The sequence below is a fragment of the Delphinus delphis genome, chromosome 8 (genome assembly GCF_949987515.2).
Source record: "Delphinus delphis chromosome 8, mDelDel1.2, whole genome shotgun sequence".
Classification (NCBI taxonomy): Eukaryota; Metazoa; Chordata; class Mammalia; order Artiodactyla; family Delphinidae; genus Delphinus; species Delphinus delphis.
In genome coordinates, this window is record NC_082690.1 from 61,093,863 (window position 1) to 61,116,272 (window position 22,410).

Here is a 22,410-nt window from a genome sequence, read left to right on the forward strand (position 1 = left end):
TTTACTTATTTTTGGCTGCATTGGGTCTTCGTTGCTGCGTGGGGTTTCTCTAGTTGCAGTGAGCGGGGGCTACTCTTCGTTGCTGTGCGCAGGCTTCTCACTGCGGTGGCTTCTCTTGTTGCAGAGCACGGGCTCTAGGCGCGTGGGCTCCAGTAATTGTGGCACATGGGCTTGGTAGTTGTGACTCGCAGGCTCTAGAGTGCAGGCTCAGTAGTTGTGGCACACGGGCCCAGCTGCTCCGCGGCATGTGGGATCCTCCTGGACCGGGGCACGAACCCGTGTCCCCTGCGTCGGCAGGCGGACTCTCAACCACTGCGCCACCAGGGAAGCCCCTAATGTAGAATTTAATTTCAGAGTAAAACAGATAAAAGTGGTAGCATTGTTATTTTCCTTAAAAGAGGGAAAGTATTTACTTACCTACATTCTCATATCCCACATTTGGGGGCTTTTGAAGAAGTAGAGATTCCAGAAATCCCAAAGCTACTAGTAATAATTTCTATCTGAGTTGAGAAGTAGCATGGAAAAGTAACTAGCAATACCATCTCCTCAGCCAGAATGCCTGGCTGCCCACCTCGTTAAGTGGTTTGGCATGTCTGTATGTCAGCTTCTTCTCCTGTTAAAGAGGGACTGATAGCTCCTACCTTACAGGGATATTTAAGAATTGAATGAGTTACTTATGAAGGGTTTTGAAAACTACCTGTACTTAAGCACTACATAAGTGTTACCTAACAAAAATGGAAATTTGTGTTATTGTGTGTTTGGGATAGGAAGACTATAATGTTGCCTGGGTATAGAGGGTTAAGGGCTTGAAGGTGGAAGGGTGAGGGAGGCCCCAAAGCAAAGGAGGTTGGAGACTCGGGGTCCCACCCTCTCTACTCCTTCATCCAGCCTCAGCCTAAGTGGACCGAGATCGTGAACAGAAAGCTGAAGTTCCCACCTCTGCTGCTGGGTGCCATTGGACCTGGTGTAGCAGCTGCTGGAGTTGCGGGTTGAGACCACAGATGGCGGGCCAGGCGGGCCCCTGCAGAATGTGGAGGAGGCTGAGGACCACTGCTGGAGGGAGGCGCTCAATCTGGCCATCCGCCTGGGCCACAAGGCCATCAGTGATGTGCTGTTGGCCAGTGTCAAGTTCGACTTCCGGCAGATCCACGAGGCCCTGCTGGTGGCTATGGACACAAACCAGCCGGCAGTGGTGCGTCGCCTGCTGGCCTGGCTGGAATGGGAGAAGGGCCGCAAGGTGGACACCAGGTCTTTCTCGCTGGCCTTCTTTGACTCATCAGTCGATGGCCCCCGCTTTGCCCCTGGTGTCACCTCCCTCACCCTGGCCTGCCAGAAGGACCTGTATGAGATCGCCCAGCTGCATGGACCAGGGCCACAGCATCGCCCGGCCCCACCCTGTCTCCGGTGCCTGCCTCAAGTGCAGCAACGCATGCTGCTGTGATCTGCTCCAGTTCTCCCTGTCCCGCATCAACACCTGTCATGGCATTGCCAGCTGTGCCCACCTCTCACTGGCCAGTGAGGACGCCATGCTGGCTGCCTTCCAGCTCAGCTGCGAGCTCAGGCGCCTTGCCCACAAGGAGCCTGAGTTTAAGGTTGGTTTCTGCTCCCTTCCCCTGCCCTTGGTGTCCCGTATCTGTCCTCCACCGGGGCGTGGTCGGGCCTGTGGTGGGTGTTCTGGGAAGAGGGAAACAACAGAAAGATGTTCTCAGGAAACCTCCATTCTGATGGGGAGCTGCAGAATTCCACCCTGAGGGGGATCTCATTCTAATTGCAGACAGCTGTCACTCTAGGGGTACCTAGCCTCATGGGGGTGGGACAGACCCTATCCTAGGTGTCTCCTGGGTCAGTCTGAGGGAGGAGAGAGAACATAGATAGGAAGGCAGCTGGACAGACTTAGAGATGACATTCAGTAGAACCTGTCCTTTCTGAATACCTACTGTGTGGTCCCACCTAGAGCATTGTGTGTTGGGGCCTCACGCTTGTGATCGCAGCAGGGAGAGAGAGGGCAGAGAGAGGCGGACAGGACTCCCAGGATGCTCAGCTTCATTCAGGGTCTCTGTGGATGGTACCAGAGGGCTTCTAAGGAGCAGAAAAGAGGTCAGGAAGCTACAGATGTTGTGTGCAGGGCAGACTCCTTGGAAGAAGTGGGATTAATCTTGGCTACACAACGAGGTGGTTTAACACAAGTGAAGAGGAGTAGGGAGGATATTTGAGGTAGGGATTCCGTCCACGCAAAGACTCTCGGCTAGTAACAGTAGACATGGGATGAGTGCAGGAACCCTGTGCAGACAGAATGCGTGAAGGGGAGCCAGGGAGGCCTGGAGGCAGGGGCTGGTCAGGGGCTTTGAATTCACCAGTCCAGTTCCATCCATCACTCATCCACTGACATCCCCTCTGTGCCAGGCAGACTTGGTTCCCATGGTCAAGATTACCATTAGGTGGGGAAACAAATAAGGATATTAACAGAGTCCTAGGGCAGGATGTGACCTGTGCCAGACGAGCTCAGGGAAGAGCATGCTGCTTCTCCAGAGTTGTAGAAGGATCGGGGAATGAAGAGCCTCCACTTCACAGGTAGCAGGGAAGAGCAGCCCTTTCCAAAGGACCATCCCTCATCCTCGTAGCAGCCCACGGAAGGAGGCAGCAGGAATGATCATCCCCACTTTCCAGGCAAGGGGGCTGAGGCTTGGATAGGGGAAATACCTTACCCAGCGTGACACCACCTGAGGGACCATGCTGGGCCTCAGACCTAGCCTCCTAAAATCCTAGCCTGGATTCTCTCTGGTGTTAGGGCCCCAAGTAAAACTGAGGCTAGGACGGGTAAAGTGGAAACAAGAACTGCCCACTCGTGTCTGCAGCTCCTAAAACTACCAGCACGGGCTCTCATATAAGGTAGGTGCTCAACAAAGTAATTCAGTTAACCCAAGAAGGCATGAAGAATAGGAGCGGAAGTGGGACAGGAATAGGGAGGAGGAAGTACAAGGGGTGGACAAAGGGAGGGGAGGGGTCTGAGTTGAAATGACTCAGCAATGAGGTAGATGCAGTGACAGAGAAGCAAAGTTGACCCAAGAAGTGCGTCGTTATAGCCAAGAGGATAGGTGGGGTGGAAGGGAAGAAAGGAATAGAGGATTCAGGGTGACACCAGCTGTGGGGAAGTGACGGCCGAGGGCAGAACAGAGTGGCCCAGACCCACTTTTGGGAGGGTGGTGGCAGGCGCACACGGACTTCCTCCCTACAGCCCGAGTACATTGCCCTGGAGTCGCTGAGCCAGGACTACGGCTTTGAACTGCTGGGCATGTGCCAGAACCAGAGCAAGGTCACTGCGGTGCTCAATGACTTGGGCGAGGACAGCAAGACTGAGCCCAAGGCCGAGGGTCTGGACCAGGCCTTTGAGGAAAGCATCCCCAACCTGGCGATGCTGCGACTGGCCATCACCTACAACCAGAAGTGGGTCAGCTGGGCCCTACCCACCCCCTCCTCCCCCGCCCTGCCCTGACCCCTTGCCCTGCCACCTCTACGTAGTCCCTGCTCCAACCCTAAGCAAGTCCTTTCACTGCCCTCAGGACCCCTCTTAGATCTTCATTCTGAGCACCCTTGTATCTAGACCCTTGATTCTGTGGGTCTCCCACCTGCCCTTCTTACCTTCAGTCTAAGTCCCTAACCTCTCCCCAGCCCTTGGAAGTCCCATTACCCACCCAGACCCCACCTTCAGAACAGACTTCTGGGTCTTACCCTCAGCTCAGCCTCTGGCCTGCTGAGTAGGTTTGGTGTGGTCTTTTTCTGTTGTTAGACTTCAGTATCTCACTCTATTCAGCAAGATTAGACTACATCTCTCAGGGCTTAAGGGTCAAGTGATTCCATGGTTCCCCATTGCACTAGACGCCTGTCCCCTAAGCCTAAGACGTGCTCTCCTTCTAGCCTACCCCCCCGCTTACTGCTCCCTCTCACCTACCCTAGATATCCTAGCCCACCAGGAGCTTAGCCAAAAACCTTCCTTCACAATGGCTCCCTAAGACACCAGAGCTCACTTTCCCTGCTCCTCCCTCCTCAAGACCATGAAGGCTGGTGCCTCACGTCTCTAAGAAGACAAGGAATCCTGCGGGTTCTGGGACTGGGTACCCAGTTGCACCCACCACTGCCTGACTTAGATTCAGGAATGCAGGATCTGGAGAGTCCAGGAAAATCTTTGAATTCAACTTCTTCATAGACTAGGAAACCAAGTCCCAAAGAGGGGTGGGGTCTGCCCAAGGTCACATGGCAAGTGGGTTGCCTCTCTTCTGAGCTGGCTGGCCTGGGAAAAAAAAAAATATGGTTCAACCTCTATGGCAGGGAAGTCAGTGCACCCAACTAGCTCCCCTTCCTCCTCCCTGGCTGGTGGCCACCCCCTCTCCTCACTCCCATCTCTGCTTAGTTTGTAGCACCCCCCATCTGCCAGCAGGTCCTGTCCTCCATCTGGCATGGGAGCCTGGCTGGCTGGCGTGGGAGCACCAGTATCTGGAAGCTCTTTGGTCGCCTTCCTCATCGTCCTCACCACGCCCTTCCTCTGCCTTGGCCACTGGCTGGCGCCCAAGTCCCGGGTACTAAGAATAGAAGTAATGATAACTGTCATTTATTGAGCACTTGCTTTATGCCAGGCCCTGGGCCAGGCACTTTGGGAATGTTCCCATCAGGTAATTTGAGGTGGTCCTGGAAGGTAGGCATTGCACCTGGATTTTACAGTGGAGACACAAGGAACAGAATGCTCTTTTGTCCACAGTGAATAGCAGAGTCAGGATTGAAACTGAGGTCTCTCTGCCTCCGAAGCCTGAGTCGTATATACAGCCCTACAATCTCCTAAAGAGACTCTGCCCCAACCTACAGATTCTTTGGGAGCCCTTGTGGACCCAGATATTTCTATTCCTTCACCCAACAAATATTTCCTTGAGACCCTACTGTGAACCAGGCATCGTGCCTGGTGCTGGGGATATAATAAAGAGCAAGCCAGGTACCTGTAAATCAAGTGAGGAATAGGGTGAGCAGTGCTCCAGGAAGCAGAACAGCATGTCCATCAACGGCCCAGGGAGGGAGAATGCAAACTATTAGAGACTGAGAGGAACTCTGTGTAGCTAAAGCATAAGTGCAAATGGCGAGTGGTAGGAAGTAAGCAGGGGCCCGGGTCCCACAGAGCCTTATGCAATGATGGGAGCCACTGGAAGGCTGTAATGAGGTGAGAGATCCTATTAGTTTTGTGTTTTAGAAAGCTCTCTCTCCTAGTGGTGTAAAGGATGGATTGGGGGAGGGGCGGGAGTTAGGGAGACTGTCAGACTGTATGAGAGAGAGGATGCAGAGATGCCTTTAAGCTTCCTGGTCTGGGTGGCCAGGACGTTTTCTAAGATGGGGAAACAGGAGGAAGAGGAGAAGGAACAAGTTTGGGATCAAAAGTGATGAATTTCTTTTTAACATGGTTGTGATTGAAGAGCCTGTGGGACCCCCCAGGGAAAGTTACTTTATCTCTGTGATCCTCAGTTCCTTAGCTAAAAAATGGGAATAACGATACCCACCTCATACGGTTGTGAAGGAAAAAATAGATACGAAAGGGGAAGGCCTAATATACAGTACATTCTTCATAAATGTCTGAATAAGTGAGTGAATGAGAGGAGGAGACATGTGGGGGCTGAGCATCCCGGAAGTTATCCAGGGTGGGGAGAGATTTGAACAGGACTCTGAGAGCCCTGCTCTCCTTCCTTCCCCCAAGCTGGGCTGCCTGATGAAGATCCCGGTGCTGAAGTTCCTGCTGCACTCGGCCTCCTATCTGTGGTTCCGCATCTTCCTGCTGGGAGAGTCCCTGGTCATGGAAACACAGCTGAGTACCTTCCGAGGCCGCAGCCACAGTGTCTGGGAGACTTCACTACACATGGTTTGGGTTGCAGGTACATGTGTGGGGCCTTTTATTTGTGGCAGACCCCCTTGGGGGCCCCCTCACTTTTCTTCACAGTAAGCACCCCCGTGGAGGGGGGCTGCCCCTGTAGATTCTCCCTGAACACATAACCAGACCCCTCCGGGCTCTGGTCCACCAAGGGTTTCCTCTTCACCTCTAATCAGGGGACCTAGCCCTGTGATAGACCCCCTGAGCAAGGACCCCATTCTTCCCCTACCCTGGCACCAGTCGCTACCCATTCTGGATGTTCATATCCTCCCACAAATAAGACACTGGTCCACTGTGTCCGGTGGGAGATTACCTTGGTGTGATGGTAGCCAGCAAGTACACCACCAGGCAATCTATCATGAAGGTCATGGAACAGAAAGGCTCACAGACCAAATTAAGTTGCTTGAATCATACAGTTTATTAAACCCATAAATGGTGTACTTATGATGGTGGTGTTTCGAGGACCAGAGTTGAGGTTTGAGCAGAGGATACAACAGCCGGAAGCAGACTGGCCCCAACACTTGATTGGAGGAGAAACACAGGGGCAAGTATGTCTGACCACAGCTGTAGCTTACTAATCATCCTGGTGAACAGCTGTGACTTTTCTTCGCAATTTTTGGGCAGAGGACATGTGAGGCCAGAATGGGTATCACCAGTGGGGAGCTGATTTAAGATCTGATGAATCCTAAGGGCCTCATCTGCCTTGTGTATATTCAGCGTATTATTAATATTTAGTGTCTACCCTAAATATTCTACATATGTTCACACACATATGCTCTACTTGCTTTATTTGTCCAACATGTCACCCAGATAACTAACTTATATATGCTTAATGCATAAGTTCCAGCCATTCCATTGGTGTTCTTGCTTCTATAGCAGAATTGAGTATTCTCAAACAATTCAGCAAATGCAGTTGACAGTAACCTCCAGGGCTCTACCGAGCATTTGGCTGGTCAGCCCAGCAGCTGGACTGGGGGTCCCTTCCTCATCTGTCTTCCCTTTACTTGTCTCTAGCTTAGTTAGCAAACTCCCAAGACACCAGTAGACTAAGTCTGCTACTCTACCCTGTACCAAGCCAGTCAGTAAGGCCTGAAAGACTATTTGGCCAAGAAACTCTGGGGAAGAAAACAAGAGCCATGCAAGAGGAAAAGTTTCTCATGCAGTTACTTACTAAACATTATTGACCTGTATTGGGTGCAGATGAAACCAATACAGTTCCTGCCCACGGGGGAAGAAGTCTTAAGAAACAACACTCCGGGCTTCCCTGGTGGCACAGTGGTTAAGAATCTGCCTGCCAATGCAGGGGACACGGGTTCAACCCCTGGTCTGGGAAGATCCCACATGCTGCGGAGCAACTAAGCCCGTGCGCCACAACTACTGAGCCTGCACTCTAGAGCCCGCGAGCCACAACTACTGAAGCCCGCACGCCTAGAGCCCGTGCTCCTCAACAAGAGAAGCCACTGCAATGAGAAGCCCGCGCACCGCAATGAAGAGTAGCCCCTGCTCGCCGCAACTAGAGAAAGCCCATGCACAGCCGTGAAGACCCAACACAGCCAAAGCTAAATAAAATAAAATAATAAATAAATAAAAGAACACTCCTTGTTTCTTCATGCAATAAACACTTGCTGCTGCCCTACTGTGAGTGAAGCCCTGAGAACACACAGATAAACTAAATAGGGTTCCTTCTACACATCCAATGTATTTAAATAAGCATCCACCCCCTGCTGCCGTGGGAATGGATGCAGTTCTAACCTCGCCTGCACTGCTTGTCTCCAGGCCCGCGCACGTTCTCTTTCCCCACAGCCCTCTCCCTGCCCGTGCTGCCCCTTCACCTGGCCGGCTCCTACTCCTCCATCAGGTCTCAGTTCAGTCGTCACTTTCTGGGAGAAGTGAAGCTTTCCCTGGTCCCCAAATCAGGGTGAGGATCTGTTCCTAAACATTCTCACAACAGCCTCTGTTCCCCTCCTTTCCACCTTAACAGTTACCACAGTGGCTTGTAACGACTTGGCTACTTGCCCGCCTCCCTCACTAGATTATGAACTTGGGGAGGCCAGGGACTGTATTTGTCTTATTCACCACAGGATCCCACTGGCACATGGTAGGAGCTTAATCAGTTTTTATTCAATAGTAACTACTGGGCCTTGTTCTGGGCACCAGGGACAAGGAGGTGAATAGGCCATGGTCCCTGCCCTTGAGGGGTTCAAAGTTCAGGGGAGGGGACGGGGGGGCGGACCCAGGAAGAGACATCCTGCAGTGCCCCACAGCGATGGTATCACAGAGGTCTGAAGAGAGCTGTGAGAACTCACTCCCCCGGTTAGGGAAGGCTTCACAGAGGAGGTAAGATTTGTCCTGGGCCACAAAGGTGAGCCTGCCTTCAAAAGGGTGTGGAAGGGCTTTCTAGGTGGACAGAACCATGAGTAAAAAAGCACATGCTTGTATCCAGGGAACGGAGAAGGGTATGACATGGCAGGGTCACCTGGCTAATGGGGTCCAGCTCCCGAGACCCTCCATCCCCAGGTCAGGCCCTGGGCCCCGGGCTGATAAGGAGCAGGTTGATAATTTGGAGCCCCTTCAAATCAATATTCTTGAAATAGTTGTCCAATATATACTTGGTGGAGGGAAGGGGGAAGCAGATTTCGATCATTCCCTCCCAATAACCAGCTTCTCAAGGTGTTACTCACTTCTGAGTTTATCAGCCAACTGGGATCAGTGGCACAGGCTCCGTGGCAGCTGAGTCTGCATCAGCCAGAAGTTCTTTTTGCTTTCACGTAAGATCTCTGTACTTACGCAGACTAAACGTCTACATTTTATCCATTTCATGCCTTTCATATCTTAGTTCTCCCACCCCATGGATAGTTTACCCCTACAACCATACCTGCAACCCAGCTCTGACCTGGACGGAGGAGGCGCCTCACCCTGCCCTGGCTCCCTACCACCTCCTTCAGGCTTCCTGTGGTTTAAGTGTAAGGAACTGCATCGAGGGCCTGTGCAGTTACCTCCTGGACTGGTGGAGCATCCTGGACACGGTCGTCTTGTCCCTGTACCTGGCGGCCTTCGTGCTCCTGGCCGGGCTGGCCTACAGTTGCTGCCGGGATGCCCCGGACGGGGCTGCCTGCCACTACTTCACCTCGGCTGGTGAGTGCCTCCCAGCTCAGCCCTGAGTCCCCCAGTCCCCTCCCTTCCTTGGTTCTCGGCCACCCCCCAACCCCGTTCCACCTGCACAGAGCGGAGTGAGTGGCTCACGGAAGACCATGAGTTCCTGGCTGAGGTGCTCTTTGCTTCATCCACCTGGCCTACGTCCTGCCGGCCCATGAGTCGCTGGGCGCCCTGCAGATTTCCGTTGGCAGGATGATCGACGACATGATCCGGTGCGTACTGCCCCTGCTCAGAGCATCTTCCCCTCCGATGGACCCCACTTGATCTCCTTCTGAAGCTCCCAGCTCTAGTTAGCACAGGGATTCTTATCCTGGGTTGCTTGTACAGGCTCCAGAGACCTCGGAAACCCTGAAACTAAAGGCAAATTTTCGGATGTAAATGTAAAGGTACATTTCTCTGCAGAGAGGGTCTATAACTTTCATCTAATTCTCAAAAAGGCCCATGACTCCAAAGATCAGGAACCACCAATAGCAGTAAGAGCCCTTGGCTGGCATTCCAGTCCCAGTTCCTTTGTTGTCTCCATGGCCCTCTCTGGGGCTCAGTTTTCCCATCTTTGTGGTGAGGCACTGGACTCAGGGGTCCCTTTGGATGGTTTCCACTGTACAACTGCTTTTGGAATTCATGGAATTATCTGGTCTTCCTGGTAATTATCATCTAATCATTTACAGCCTACCTGGCCTTTCACCCTAATCAGAGCCCATTTTTCGTGTCTGCTTCCCTGGGAAAACCCTGCCTGAGGTGGGACAGGCGTGGGTGCCCTTGATGGGAAAAGCCCTGGTTACATCTGTGAACATCTTCAGCTCAGCTCAGCTTGGAGAACTTGCCATCCCACCCCTGAGACTCTCCTAGCCTTCCGTGTTGCCAGCCAACTCAACTCACATGTGGCTTTAACTCCACTGGTGATAAATCCTGTCCAGTAGGACTCTGTGACTCTCCCTCATCCTTGTACCACATCTCAGCATCTCGGTCCCTCCCTGGGAGCCTGACCCATGCCCAGCTTTGACTGTTTCAACCCAGAATCCTTTCTTCTGGAGGGAGAGCTTCTGCTTCAGCACCCTTTAAATCCCTTCTCATTTCCCACCCCTTAATTTCTCTCTTCTTAATAATAACCACACTGAATCCTTGTCAAGTAGAGGCTGAGACTGGGAGCCATCACCCCCATCTCTCTTCCCAGAGCCTGACTTCTCCCAGGGAAGAGACCTGCTCTGACCCTCCCCCATGCCACCCCCTGCCAGGTTCATGTTCATTCTCACGATTATCCTGACCACCTTCCTCTGCGGCCTCAACAACATCTACGTGCCTTACCAGGAGACAGAGCAGCTGGGCAAGTACTCAGGGGCAGAGGCAGGATGGGCAGGTGGGATTCTGGGACCGTGAACTTGGAGCTTAGTAATCACCTCTTCCTCATGATCAGATTCAACTTAAGCAATTTTGGCAAGAACGCAACCTAACTGATGATGTGTACTTTCCATCATATCACATCAGGAGGCTCACAATGTCAGTTTAGCCCATTGGTGAGGCCCATTGGTCTAGCAAACCTCTCCATTGAAAAGGAGATACCCTTGTGGTAATGAAGAGAGATGCTGAGACTGTGTGCCTAGACCACTTTCTTGCAACTTTGCTCTGAGTGGATTTATCATCCAGAAATGATTTTTGTTTAATTAATTAATTTTTCCCTGCATTGGGTGTTCATTGTGGCGCGCAGGCTTCTCATTGCAGTGGCTTCTCTTGTTGCAGGGCTCAGGCTCTAGGTGCGTGGGCTTCAGTAGCTGTGGCTCACAGGCTCTGTAGTTGTGGCGCACAGGCTTAGTTGCTCTGCGGCATGTGGGATCTTCCTGGACCAGGAATCGAACCCACGTGCCCTGCACTGGCAGACAGACTCTTAACCACTGCGCCACCAAGGAAGTCCCTTTACAGATGATTTTTACCTGCATCAGTTATTATAACAGTGGTTTCAAGATGCTGATTTTCTATTGCTGTCATTCCCTGTACATTTCTTTGCTGGCATTCTGCCATAAAGAAATGCTTCCTTCTCCACTCTTTTTGAATATCACTATGGATTCAAAGATTTTTTAAAAATATAATAATCCATTACAATCATTATTCTTTTTTTGTTAATTAATTAATTAATTTGTTTTTATATTTGGCTGTGTTGGGTCTTCGTTACTGTACGCGGACTTTCCCCAGTTGCGGTGACTGGGGGCTACTCTTCGTTGCAGTGTGCAGGCCTTTCATTGTCGTGGCTTCTCTTGTTGCAGAGCACGGGCTCTAGGCGTGCGGGCTTCAGTAGTTGTGGCATGAGGGCTCAGTAGTTGTGGCTCGCGGGCTCAGTAGTTGTGGCTCGCAGGCTCTAGAGCTCAGGCTCAGTAGTTGTGGCACATGGGCTTAGTTGCTCTGCGGCATGTGGGATCTTCCCAGGCCAGGGTTTGGACCCGTGTCCCCTGCGTTGGCAGGCGGATTCTTAACCACTGTGCCGCCAGGGAAGCCCCATTATTCTTTTTGATACTCAGTTCTCCCTAAATATGGCCAATAACTAATTCCTTGTTCATTCACTCACTCATTCATTGTTCACTCATTCATTCATTCATTCACTCACTTTTTAAATTCATTCACTTTCTTAGTCATTCATTCATTGCTGTTTGAGTTCACACCCATTTATGACACCTTCTTTGTAGTAGGTCCTGTCCCTGGCACTGGAAGCACAGACAGAAGTGAACCAGACTCAGTCTCCTGGAGAAGATAGCCACATGCACAAATAAGCTCAGTTTGAGATGATGAGTGATGTGAGGAAGGAGGGCTTATGCTGAGGGTAACCAGAAGGGAAAGCCCCTTCCTCTGTCTTGATGATCAGGGAAGACTTCATAGAGAAGGGAACTCTGGACTCCACCTACAAAGGTTGTAAACTTCAGAGAAGGTACAGAGCATTCTGGGCAGAAGGTGGCACATACTAAGGCAAGGAGGTATGTTTGGAGAATAGCAAGACTTCCTCCATGGTTGGTGCATAGAGGGGATTTTGAGAGGGGAGGCTGGAGAGGGTAGAGGGGCCAGGTCACGGAGCTCATGAAGGTCCTGCTGAGAAGCCTGGCTTGCCCAGCAGACCAGGGAGCTCCGGATGGCCTCCCAAGCAATCGTTCAATCATGAATTCTTCCTGAGTGCAACTACATGATGGTTTTATTGTTGAACCTGAAGGACCCATGGTTGGGCCTGTGGATGTTGGTCAAATCTTTCTCATGGTTCCAAAGTAAATGGAGGCTTTATTCAGACCAATCCTCTTACCAAGAATCCTTGTTCCCATCCTGGCTTCAAGATGTTGAGGAAGTCTGCTGACACAGTTGAAATCATGAATCTTAGTGCCAGGGACAGGAACTAGTCCTTCCAGCCTGCTTCATGGGTCCTGGTGTCATTCACGGCAGCACAGGCAGGCTGAGCCCCCCTGCTCATTTATGGGAGACAGCTAATTAAGTCAAAAGTATTTTTGCTAAAAACCTCAGGTACGTTGCATGGTGGGCATTTGGACTGAGAGTAGTCAGGAGCATTTAAAGTTTGACAAGCAGAAGTACAGCACATCAGATCAGCATTTAGAAAGAACACCTTCAGTGCAGTGTGGAGGATGGAAGGACGAGAGAGGGACTGGGGCCAGAGACCCGCTGTGGAGACTGTTGCAGTCATCTAGGCTTGAACTGAAGCAGCATGGGTGGCTGCTTCTGTGGTCCAGTCACCATCCTCTCTCATCCAGACCATGGCAACAGCTTCTTGACTGGTCTCCGTGCCCCCACCCTCTCATCTGCTTCTCTTCCACTCTCCTCACAGCAGCCAGTGTGATCTTATCAAAAGTAATTCAGAGGTCACCCCTCTGCTTAGAATTCCTCATAGCTTCCTAAGGCTCCTAGGCCATAGTGAGGATCTTTGTTTTTATCCTATAGGGCCCTGCATGACCTGGTTGGTCCCTGCTTCCCTCTCACGAGCTTCTCTCTCCTTTGCCCTCTGAGATGAGCTATGCTGGCCATCTCTCAGTTCCTCAAATGCCCCCCAGACTCCCCTACCTTGGGCACGCTTCACATCTCCTTCCCTTCCCCCTGGTTGATTCCCTCAGCCTTCAGAGCTCAGCTTGAATGTTTTTTGAGGAAGTTTTCCCCAGCTCCCAGACTAGGCCATAACATCCTGTGCTGCTGCTTCATAGCACTTGCCACAATTTAGGGATGTTTGTAGAGTTGGTGTCCATCTCACCCCCGCTCCCCACCCAGAACATAACGTCCTTGAAGACACGGACTGTGCTTGTCTTGTTCACGGCTGTATCCTTAGCACCTGTTCCTGGCACTGCTATACGCTCAGTAAATTCTGGCGGGAGATCAGAAATGACAAGCGGTCCAATGGGCTTCGTGGAAGCACAGCGCCTTTGCCTGGGTCCTGAGGGCGAGGAGGAGTGGGTCTGGGTGGCGCTCTGGCTCATCTCCCACCCCTCACATCCTACTCTTCAGCCCCCCATGCCAGTTTCAACGAGACCTTCCAGTTTCTGTTCTGGACGATGTTCGGCATGGAGGAGCACAATGTGGTTGACATCCCCCAGTTTCTGGTGCCGGAACTGGTGGGCCAGGCCCTCTACAGGATCTTTACCATCGTCCTGGTCATTGCGCTGCTCAACATGCTCATTGCCATGATCACCAGCTCCTTCCAGGAGACTGAGGTGCATGAACTGAGGGTGGCTCAGGCCAGAGGGAAGAAGAGAGAAAGGAATGGAGAGGAATAGCATGCAAGGAGTGGAGACATTTGGGTTCCGGCTCTGCCTCCACTACTGCCTTGTTTTGTGACTGGGGACAAGTTTTCCTCTCTAGGCCTCACTTTCCTCATCTGTAGATTGAGGGTCTTAATGATGTTATTATTTTCTCCAGATACAAGTCTAGTGCTCTTTCCACCTTATGATGGGGAGGAAGGTTGTGTTGTGGAAAAGTAGGTGGGAACGTGAGAAGGGAGAGGGAAGGAGATGGATGGGTTAGGGTTTGTGACTGGAGAATAGTCCGGATGGAACTGGATGTCAGAAGCATGAAAGGTGGTGGGGAGGAAGAGGGGAAGGGGGGTACAGGCAGGGGAAATGTGGGTGATAGGTGGAGGTGCAGATAAGAATGGGGAGAAGAAAGAGGTTGGAGAAGAGACATGAGGGCTGGGGGGAAATGGGGCAGACTGAGTGGGCAGGAGGGCTAGGCACCAAAGTGGTCCTTGCAGAGCCCCTGCCTCCTAACCCCCAGGACGCTGCTGACGTGGAGTGGAAGTTTGCTTGCTCCAAGCTCTACCTGTCCTACTTCCGATAGGGCCTGACGCTGCCCGTGCCCTTCAGCATCCTGCCCTCCCCCAAGGCTACCTTCTACCTTCTCAGGTGATGACCTCAGAGCTCTCACTCCCAACCCCTCAGCACTCAGCACCCCTATCCCAGCTCCTGCCCCATTAGCCTAGACCCTGTCCTCTAACTAACCCCCTCCCTTCACCTCAATTTCTCAGGAGAATTTTCCTCTTCATTTGCTGTTGCGGCTCCTACTGCAAAGCCAAGAAGCCAGCCTCTCCCCCAATCCCCACCTTTGTGAGCACCTCCTCTGCCTGCTGTGGGTCTTCCTCACACCGGGTCTTCAGCTGTATTGCCTATACCGTCCATTTGTCTGAACACCCCTGGCTTGTCTGTCTTTCCTTGTATGTTTCCCAGAAAGCCTGCTCCCAATTCCTGCTCTCTCCTATGGCTTGCCTTTACCTCCTCCTGGCTTTGGCCATTTCCTAAATTTCCAATCCTGTGTCACCCAGCTCGAACAGAAGTTCATGCCACCCTCCTCCCAAGCTGCCAATACCCCATAAGCTTTAGGCAAAACTTTTTGCCCTAAACTGGGTCAAGGTATCGTTGAACGTTTTTCAAAGTAACGTGTTAAGAAGCCAAGGGGAGAATGCCCCACAAACTGGAAATTAGAAGGTGGCTGAGGCCTGAGAGAGGAGGGCAGGCCTCCAAGGCACTAACTTACCTCTCATTATCTGCTCCCTAACTCAGTCTGGCTTGGCATGGGACCCCTTGCTAATTCAGATAGCATTACTGCCAGGTCTGTAGGGGGTCCTATCTGTTCCCCTTAAAACATGTTACCTGAGGGTCTCTCTAAGACAGGGTCTCCAGGTCAGCTCTGCGAGGCCACAGGCCAACTCTGAAGCTCTGAGGCCCCTGGATCCCCAGGTGAGGAAGGCCGTCCCTTATCTGATTGGTCAACAGTTTGTTTAACAAACACTTATCAAAGCACACCAATTCTGGAAATAAAGATATGCAGGATGGTGGTCCTTTGAGGTGCTGACAGTCTAGAGCATCAGAAGGAAATGGACTATAATTGTGCATGATGACAAACCTATGATAGAAAGAAGCACAGGGGGCTATTGGAGCAGGGACGAGAGGCCCCAGACCCAGCCTCAGGGGTCAGGGAGCTTCCCGGAGACCTTGAGGGCAGAGTAGAATCCTGAAGGATGAACAAGAGGTTGATGGACAGGTACGGTGGAGAAGGGAGTTCTAGGCACAGGAAACAGCATGTGCAAAAGCATGGAGAAAACATGACATTTACAAGAAACTAAATGCCAGGGGTTCCCAGTTCCCACCATCCTGGCTGCAGGCTATCCTGCATGGTACCTCTTACACCCTAATGGATCTCAAACTCCACATTCTGGAACTATCACCCTTTCACCCTGACCACTTCCTGGTCCTGTCCAGGTTGCCAGGTGATGCATATTTGCAGACCCCATGTCAGGGCTGCTTCCCCTCTAGGGTGCAACTCAGCATCTTCACCTGAAATTGTATTCAGTTCTCTGGGCCTGTGCTGGGAGTCACTGAGTCCTGATGGATCCCACTATACCAGCCAGCTGGGGGTCTCCCCCATCCTCCACTGAACCCCCAGTGAGGTTCCACCCCTCCTCCAGCTGCCCCCCACCTCACTAGCCTGCTCTTTGGTGACCCCATCAGGTGTCTCCTCCCACCTACCCTGCACCTTAGGAAATGGCTTTTCCAAAGCTCTTAGTCCTTATTTTATACAAGAAATATGCTTTATATACTCTGCAGCTGAAAAGACCCATCGTTCTCTCTCATGCTTCTGCTGTACCATCTCTGTCAATCCTGTCTCTCCTTTTAAAATATTTAAGAAAAGGCTTTGCTTTTTTACATTATAAAAGTAAATAGGCTAGGGACTTCCCTGGTGGTCCAGTGGTTAAGACTCTGCACTTCCACTGCAGAGGACATGGGTTTGATCCCTGGCCAGGGAAGTAAGATCCCACAGGCCACACGGTGAGGCCAAAAAATAGAAAAAAAAAAAGTAAATAGGCTAACCATAAAATATTTAGAGAGCTAAATAAATACAGATAAATAAAAATAATTATTTCCTAAGCATTTAGAGATCCTCTACTCCATGCCAGGGAAGTACCAGCCTGGGAAGTAGGCCTTATCACCATCTCCACTTTAAATCTGGAGACCTTCAGCCTGAAGAAGTTGAGCAGCTTGCTCGAGGCACACAGCGGCGAAGTGACCGAGCTGGGATTTGAGCCTGTCTTCTGAGTCCAGCACTTTGCCTACTTCGCCTCTGCTCTCTCTCTCCTTTATCTGCCCCAGATGCCCGACTTGCCCTCCTGGTACTGTCCTGAGGCCTAAAACTGGACCCAGAACTAATCATTCTAATTTGCATGATGATTTCCATCTCACATGCATGAGCTGGTCCAAGGAGATGCCTCCCCACATTCCCTAGTCCCCCCTCTGCGGAATTTGAAGGACAGGGTTAACCTGCACTAACTCAACTCAAGAAAACCAAGGTTGAGTTGGTGGCAGGAGAGAGTTCAACTCTGCCTTGCTCAGCATTTCTCTCTACCCACACTCTGCTTCTCCTCCTAACCCTCACCCACCTCCCACCCTGGTTCTCTTGCACTCAGCCATTCCACCCCTTCTGGCCTCCACCCAGACTACCTTCCAGGTCTGCATGAGGGTCTAGATGTGTGGCCTTCAGGGATAGAAAAGTTTGCACAGACTTTGCCTCCATCTTTATTGCCTGGGGGAGGATGCAGTGACTAGAGAAAAGCTGGGGGTGAAGACTCTCTCTCGCCCTCCTGTCTTCCCATCCCAGGACAATCCTGGGGCAGGGGCAGGGCCTGGGGAGGAAGAGCGTGGATCCTACTGGCTTCATGTCATCAAGGCTCTGGTACAGCGCTACATAGAGACTGCGTGGCGGGAGTTTGAGGAGACCCGTCGGAAAAGTTAGTTGCTCCCCTCCAGGCCTTCCCCATTCCTGTCCCTTGCTCAGCTGGAACACCCAGCCTCACACCCCTCCAACCAGCCTGCAGTTCTCTATGTGGCCCCCCTCCGACCCACCCTTGGAAGCCAAAACCTGCCCAGATCGTGTGGGCCCTTGCACTCAATTACCCTCGTACCTGTTTAGACATTTATTACACTCACTTGATTTAATCCTTCATTCCCACCTTCATTCTTGTGTTCATTTATTCTCTCATTCACTCCCTTTCCCATTCACTCATTCACCTTATTCATCATTCATTCATTCACTCATTCAACCAGGGTTCATTGCTAGGTCCCCTTTGTTCCCAGCAGGGACACACAGGAAGCTTTCAGTCTGCTGAGGAAGAGAAACCATCTCGCTAGGCAGAAAGTGCTTAGAAAAAGAGACACAAATTGCAGTGGGAGCCCAAAGAAAAGAAAGAGTCTATCATTTTGAGAGGCTCATGGGAAGGTAGAAGGATAGAGTACCAGAAGCTGGAGAAAGAGGAGGTGGAATCAGAACTGGGCTCTGAGGGTGGGTATGAGCTGGACAGGTGTAGATCGGGAAGAAGGCAGAGGGGGCGGATGTACAAATCTCTACCCATTAGAAAATTTCCCATCCTATGACTCCTGACCCCTTCTCTGGTCCATAAGACTTTCCTTCTTGCTATCTTCTAAACTCACCACCACCCCAGCCCTGCTGATTCATCTGCGCCTGACTCGGCCTGCCCACCTGACCCACATGCCATAAGCCAGTCCCTCACTTCCTCCAGTTCTCCTGCCTAGGACCCCCGGCATAAATGTCCCCTGGGGTTGTGCTGAGGGTAGAAGTGGTCCAGGGCAGGCTCATCTTCTGAATGACCTCCCCGTCACTACTGCCACGCCCCACCCCTCCCCAAGACCTGGGCAACAGACTGACAGAGCTGACCAAGACAGTATCTCGACTGCAAAGCGAGGTAGCCGGTGTGCAGCGGACTCTGGTGGAGGGAAGGCTGCGCCGGCCACCAGACGGTGCCAGCATCCTCTGTCGCTCCATCAGCCGAGTGTGCAACAGCTTCCAGAACCTGGGCCCTCCCATCCCTGAGAACCCAGAGCTGACAGTGCCAGAGATTGCGGGGACCCAGGTGTCTTCAGAAACTGGGCTTCAGGACGCAGGCAGGGCCAGGACTCCAGCATCTGGAGAGTCTGGCCCCTCCTCCCCAGCTCACGTGCTAGGGCACAGGGAGCAAGAATCAGAGGGGGCTGGGGACGTGCCCCAGGAGGAAGACCTGGGAACCAAGGAGGGGTCCTGATGCAGTGGGAGGGTCCCGCCTTCTGGTGCTGAGTAGAACACCCCAGATGGGTGAGGGTGGGGCTCAGTAGGAGCCCGTGCTGCTTTCCTTGCCTCAATAAAGCCTCTGTTCTGGATGTCAGATGCCTCCAGAGTGTGTGAGAATCTCTGTCTCTTGATGTTTTGAGATCCCCAAGCCCAAAATGAACCCTGTGGGAGCAGGGCAGAGAGAAATGGCTTGCTCTGGGGTCCCAGATATCTGGGGCTTAGGATCCTACTTTGAGTTCCTTCAGATGTTTGGTGGAAAGGGTTCTGGACTAGGAGGTAAGGGTCCTGGTTTCAGCACTACCTCTCTGACCTTCAGCAAGTTGCTTCCTTCCTTGGCTCTGCATTCCTCATCTGACAAGTGGCCTAGAAAGCCATCTGTCCCCCTTCCTGCCTTCAGGGCTGTTGTGAGGAACCTCTGTCTATTAAAGCTTCTGGGTTTGCAGGTTACAGTGTGTGACAAGGGTCTGCACTGAGACCATGTCTAAAAGTGATCAAAAAGTCATTCTTTTTAGTCCCTCAGTCCCTGAGTCCCATATGGCCAGAGCAGGGCAGATGGTCTAGTCTCATGGAACAAACCAATCATGAAATTTGAGGTCACCACACTGCAACACTGTTTAATCCAGTGGCTGTCACAGTACTACCCTTGCTTGTCCCCTGGAGTCCCTACCACGTAGCGGGGATCCCTCCACCCTACCATGGCCTCAGATCCGCCAACATCCTGGCCGGGGAGATGGTCTGGGTCCGAAACCATGTTCTGGCTTCTCCAGGCTCTTCAAAGCCTCCCATCTTCATATGGATGTCATCATTTCCCAGGACTCCTACGTGGCAGGCACTGAACTTTCAGAGCCCAGCTCCTGAGAGCTGGAACTCCTAAGAGGCCAAGGGCAGGGCCTTCCAGGAGAGCAGAGAGAAGGCCCCCTTGGAGAGTGAGTCGGCCTGTCCTCCTGCTGGAGAGAGAGGAAAAGGTGGTGAAGGGTCAGCAGGGCCAGGGGGAGTCAAAGCAGCTGAGGGAGGGGCAGGAGGGTGACTCACTTGGCACAGACTCACATCTCGGCCTCTTCTTCGCTGCAACAGACAGCACAGTGAGGCCTCCATGCAGACAGACCCTCACACCCCAAACTTCCCTTCTCACCAGGCCCTGGCACGGCCATTCCCAATCTCAGTCTAGCTTTCCCTTGTCCTAAATACAAACTTCTGACTTCCCTTCCTCCTTCTTCTTCCAGGAAATCTTCCCAGATTGCCTTTCCATCCCTGCTACCATCCTGGCCCCATTCTGTCCCTGCCTCAGCACTTGGGAATAGCGTATGTGTTACGCTATTACGCCCAGGGCCTCCTGAGATCTGAAGCAGCACTCCTGTCACTTTCCTCTGCTTATTGCCCCCCTTAACCAGGTTCTTTTGGTCTTTTAGACTGTATAGCAGAAGGAAACTTTCAAGGACCTTTATAGAATCATCTGAGAATATTCACAGATGCAGAAAACACTTATAGGGCCTTCTCTGAGCTGGCAAAACCTGAGTCACAGAGAAAAATAACTCCAGCTAACTTCCAGCCCTCAACTTCCCCATTAATCACGTGGGTCTCCTGAAGGCCCTGGGGACTGAAATAAATCAGGGACATCCTGCCAGTCCTGCTTCCCTCATGCATGGCTCACCACCCAGATAGGCGCAGTTAAAGTGGCTGCACATCTGATTATTGCTGGAGAGAGTCACCAGGTTCCGGGCTCCATCCTGGGAGAAACTGGTGACCAAGAAGACTTCATGCGGGGGGATCAGCACCTCACGCTCCTTGGGAAAGACAGACAGGGCCTGGATCGGGGCCCCAAAGCAAGTCCTTAGAGAGAAGAAGGTGGCATTACCAAATCTGCGGGCCACTGCCTCATCCAGGGAGCTGGAGGTAAACTGGCCTAAGCGGACAGAGACCCCCACCTCCTTGGGTTCAAATCGAATGGCGCCCACGCCTCGGAACACCACCTGCCCAGGTTCCCTGCTGCAGTCCCTACTGCCCCGCAGCAGCTGCAGGGCCTGGGTCAGGTAGAAGTGCAGGGCCTTGAAGGGGAAGTGCTGCATGTAGAACTCCCTGGAGTCACCGCCTGTCCGCACAGCCTGGTTCAGCTCCCGGTATAAAGGGTTAGATGAGTTGGTGTAGACCATGACGGCGATTCCGTGCTGGGTTTTGAAGCCAGGAGGCAGGCTGAGCCCTGGACACCTTTGCTCCCAGGCCTTCTGGGCTGTCTCCCAGGACTCCCGCAGCCTGGTATGGTTAGCCATCTCCTCCGCTAGCAGATGGACTGCCTTCTCCTCCATCTCCTCCGAGCAGCCCACATAGGCATCATCGAAGGTGTTTGGAGCCAGGCTCAGGTTCTGGATGGAAACATTCTGGGCCTATAGAGGTAAGGAAGAGAGGGGCCACACAGGAAAGGGTGTAAGTTCAGGGTCCTGGGCAGAGGTTCTGGCGGCAGATCAGTTCAGAAACACAGAATCTCATTTCTATGCCCAAATATCTGGGGTGTGAAATTTGGCAAGAGCTCAAGGGCTTAAATAACAGGCACTGGAGCCAGACAGACATGGGTTCAAATCCTGGCTTCACCACCTATGGGCTGTGAGATCTTGGGCGAGTCTCTTAACTTTTCTGGACCTCAGGTTCTCCACCTATAAATTGAGGATACTTCCAACCCCACAGGGTTATTGTAAGGATAGCATATAGATCCTCACTTGTGTACTAACTAAGAGGGGTCATTTATCATTAGAGAGGTTCCTGCACTCAGTGGGACGTGGGGCTGGAAGACTTCCAAGCACCGTTCTGGCTCTAAGGCTCAGTATGCAGGTGACATACAAACGTATGGCCAGTCTCCAATTACCTGACCCCATCCCCATCCTCAGGCTCTTTCCCCCTCACACAGGTGCTAGACACCACAGCAAGTCACTGGCAGCTCTGAGGCTCTGAGTCCTCTCCTGCTCGAGAAGCCCTCATCCTCAAACCTGGGGGTGGGGACTGGGAGGAGGTCAAGCCCTGGTGTGGGAGGGGCTGCGGGAGGGCAGTACACAGGTAGCCCAAAGGAGTTTGTTAGGCTGGGCCTGTGGTGGGAGATGGGAAGTGACAGGAGAAAGATGCAGGCAATCCCAAGGGAGGACCATAGAAGGAAGGAGGATCACAGCAGGACCAATGGGTGGAGGTTGGGTTCTGGGAGATGTAATGGGAAGTTGGGGCTCCCTATAGGGATGGAAGTTCCTGAGAAGAAGAGGATTAAGAGGAATGGCATCATAGAGAAGCGTCCCTGGGAAGGCTCTTTGAGGAGTCAGGCCCCGGGTCCACCCCAACTGTTCCCTTTGTGGCAGCAAATGGTTCCCCCCAGTTACCTGCCAGGGGGCGTAAATGCGGATGCCGCTGAGGGTGTGGATGCCAAGGCAGCTAAGGGCGATCAACAGAGCCACCAACATCATTCCTCTGGGAGACTTGGAGAGTGAGATCCCGCTGAGGGTGGGACCAGCGACGGTGGAGTCTTGGCTTCGATGGGCTGGGGGACAGAAAGTTGGGAGAGTTTCTTCTACAGTGTGAGGGGTCCCTGGTCTAGGACTTGGCCCGGCGGGGCGCGGGCGGTGCCCAGAGCAGCCCTAAGTGTGTGGGCGGGTCTTGGATTTTATCCTCCACCCACCCCCCCCACCCCCCCACCCCCCCGCCTCCACCCCAGCACAACCCCAGTCTCAGCTCCCCCACCTCCCAGCTGCCCGGGTGCTCAGCGCCCTCTGCTCGGGAATGCTAAAGGGAGAGCG

The 22,410-nt window shown here is 52.5% G+C and overlaps 2 protein-coding genes across 4 annotated transcripts; one reads left to right on the plus strand and one right to left on the minus strand.

Annotated features, from left to right (window-relative positions):
- Positions 1-589: 589 nt before the first annotated feature.
- LOC132430252 (short transient receptor potential channel 2-like) lies at positions 590-18,614 on the plus strand. The gene is given in 18 exon segments (XM_060019662.1): positions 590-595; positions 889-956; positions 958-1,359; positions 1,361-1,592; positions 3,236-3,448; positions 4,409-4,504; positions 4,506-4,574; positions 5,732-5,906; positions 8,848-8,875; positions 8,877-9,037; positions 9,127-9,177; positions 9,180-9,270; positions 10,294-10,386; positions 13,551-13,743; positions 14,303-14,430; positions 14,553-14,631; positions 17,177-17,306; positions 18,223-18,614. Coding segments are annotated over 18 exon segments (2,607 nt in total).
- Positions 18,615-19,378: 764 nt separating this feature from the next.
- Positions 19,379-22,123, minus strand: ART5 (ADP-ribosyltransferase 5). Of its 3 annotated transcripts, none has more exons than XM_060017279.1 (4): positions 21,997-22,123; positions 20,292-21,021; positions 19,673-19,705; positions 19,379-19,584 (listed from the first exon to the last, which is right to left on the minus strand). In XM_060017279.1, the coding sequence occupies exons 1-4, from the start codon at positions 22,078-22,080 to the stop codon at positions 19,511-19,513; spliced, it is 921 nt and encodes a 306-aa protein (XP_059873262.1). In that variant the 5' UTR covers positions 22,081-22,123; the 3' UTR covers positions 19,379-19,510. The 3 variants fall into 3 exon arrangements, with proteins under 3 accessions (XP_059873262.1, XP_059873260.1, XP_059873263.1); XM_060017277.1 differs by having other exon boundaries at positions 19,379-19,587; XM_060017280.1 differs by lacking the exon at positions 19,673-19,705 and having other exon boundaries at positions 19,379-19,587.
- Between the last annotated feature and the right edge of the window lie 287 nt (positions 22,124-22,410).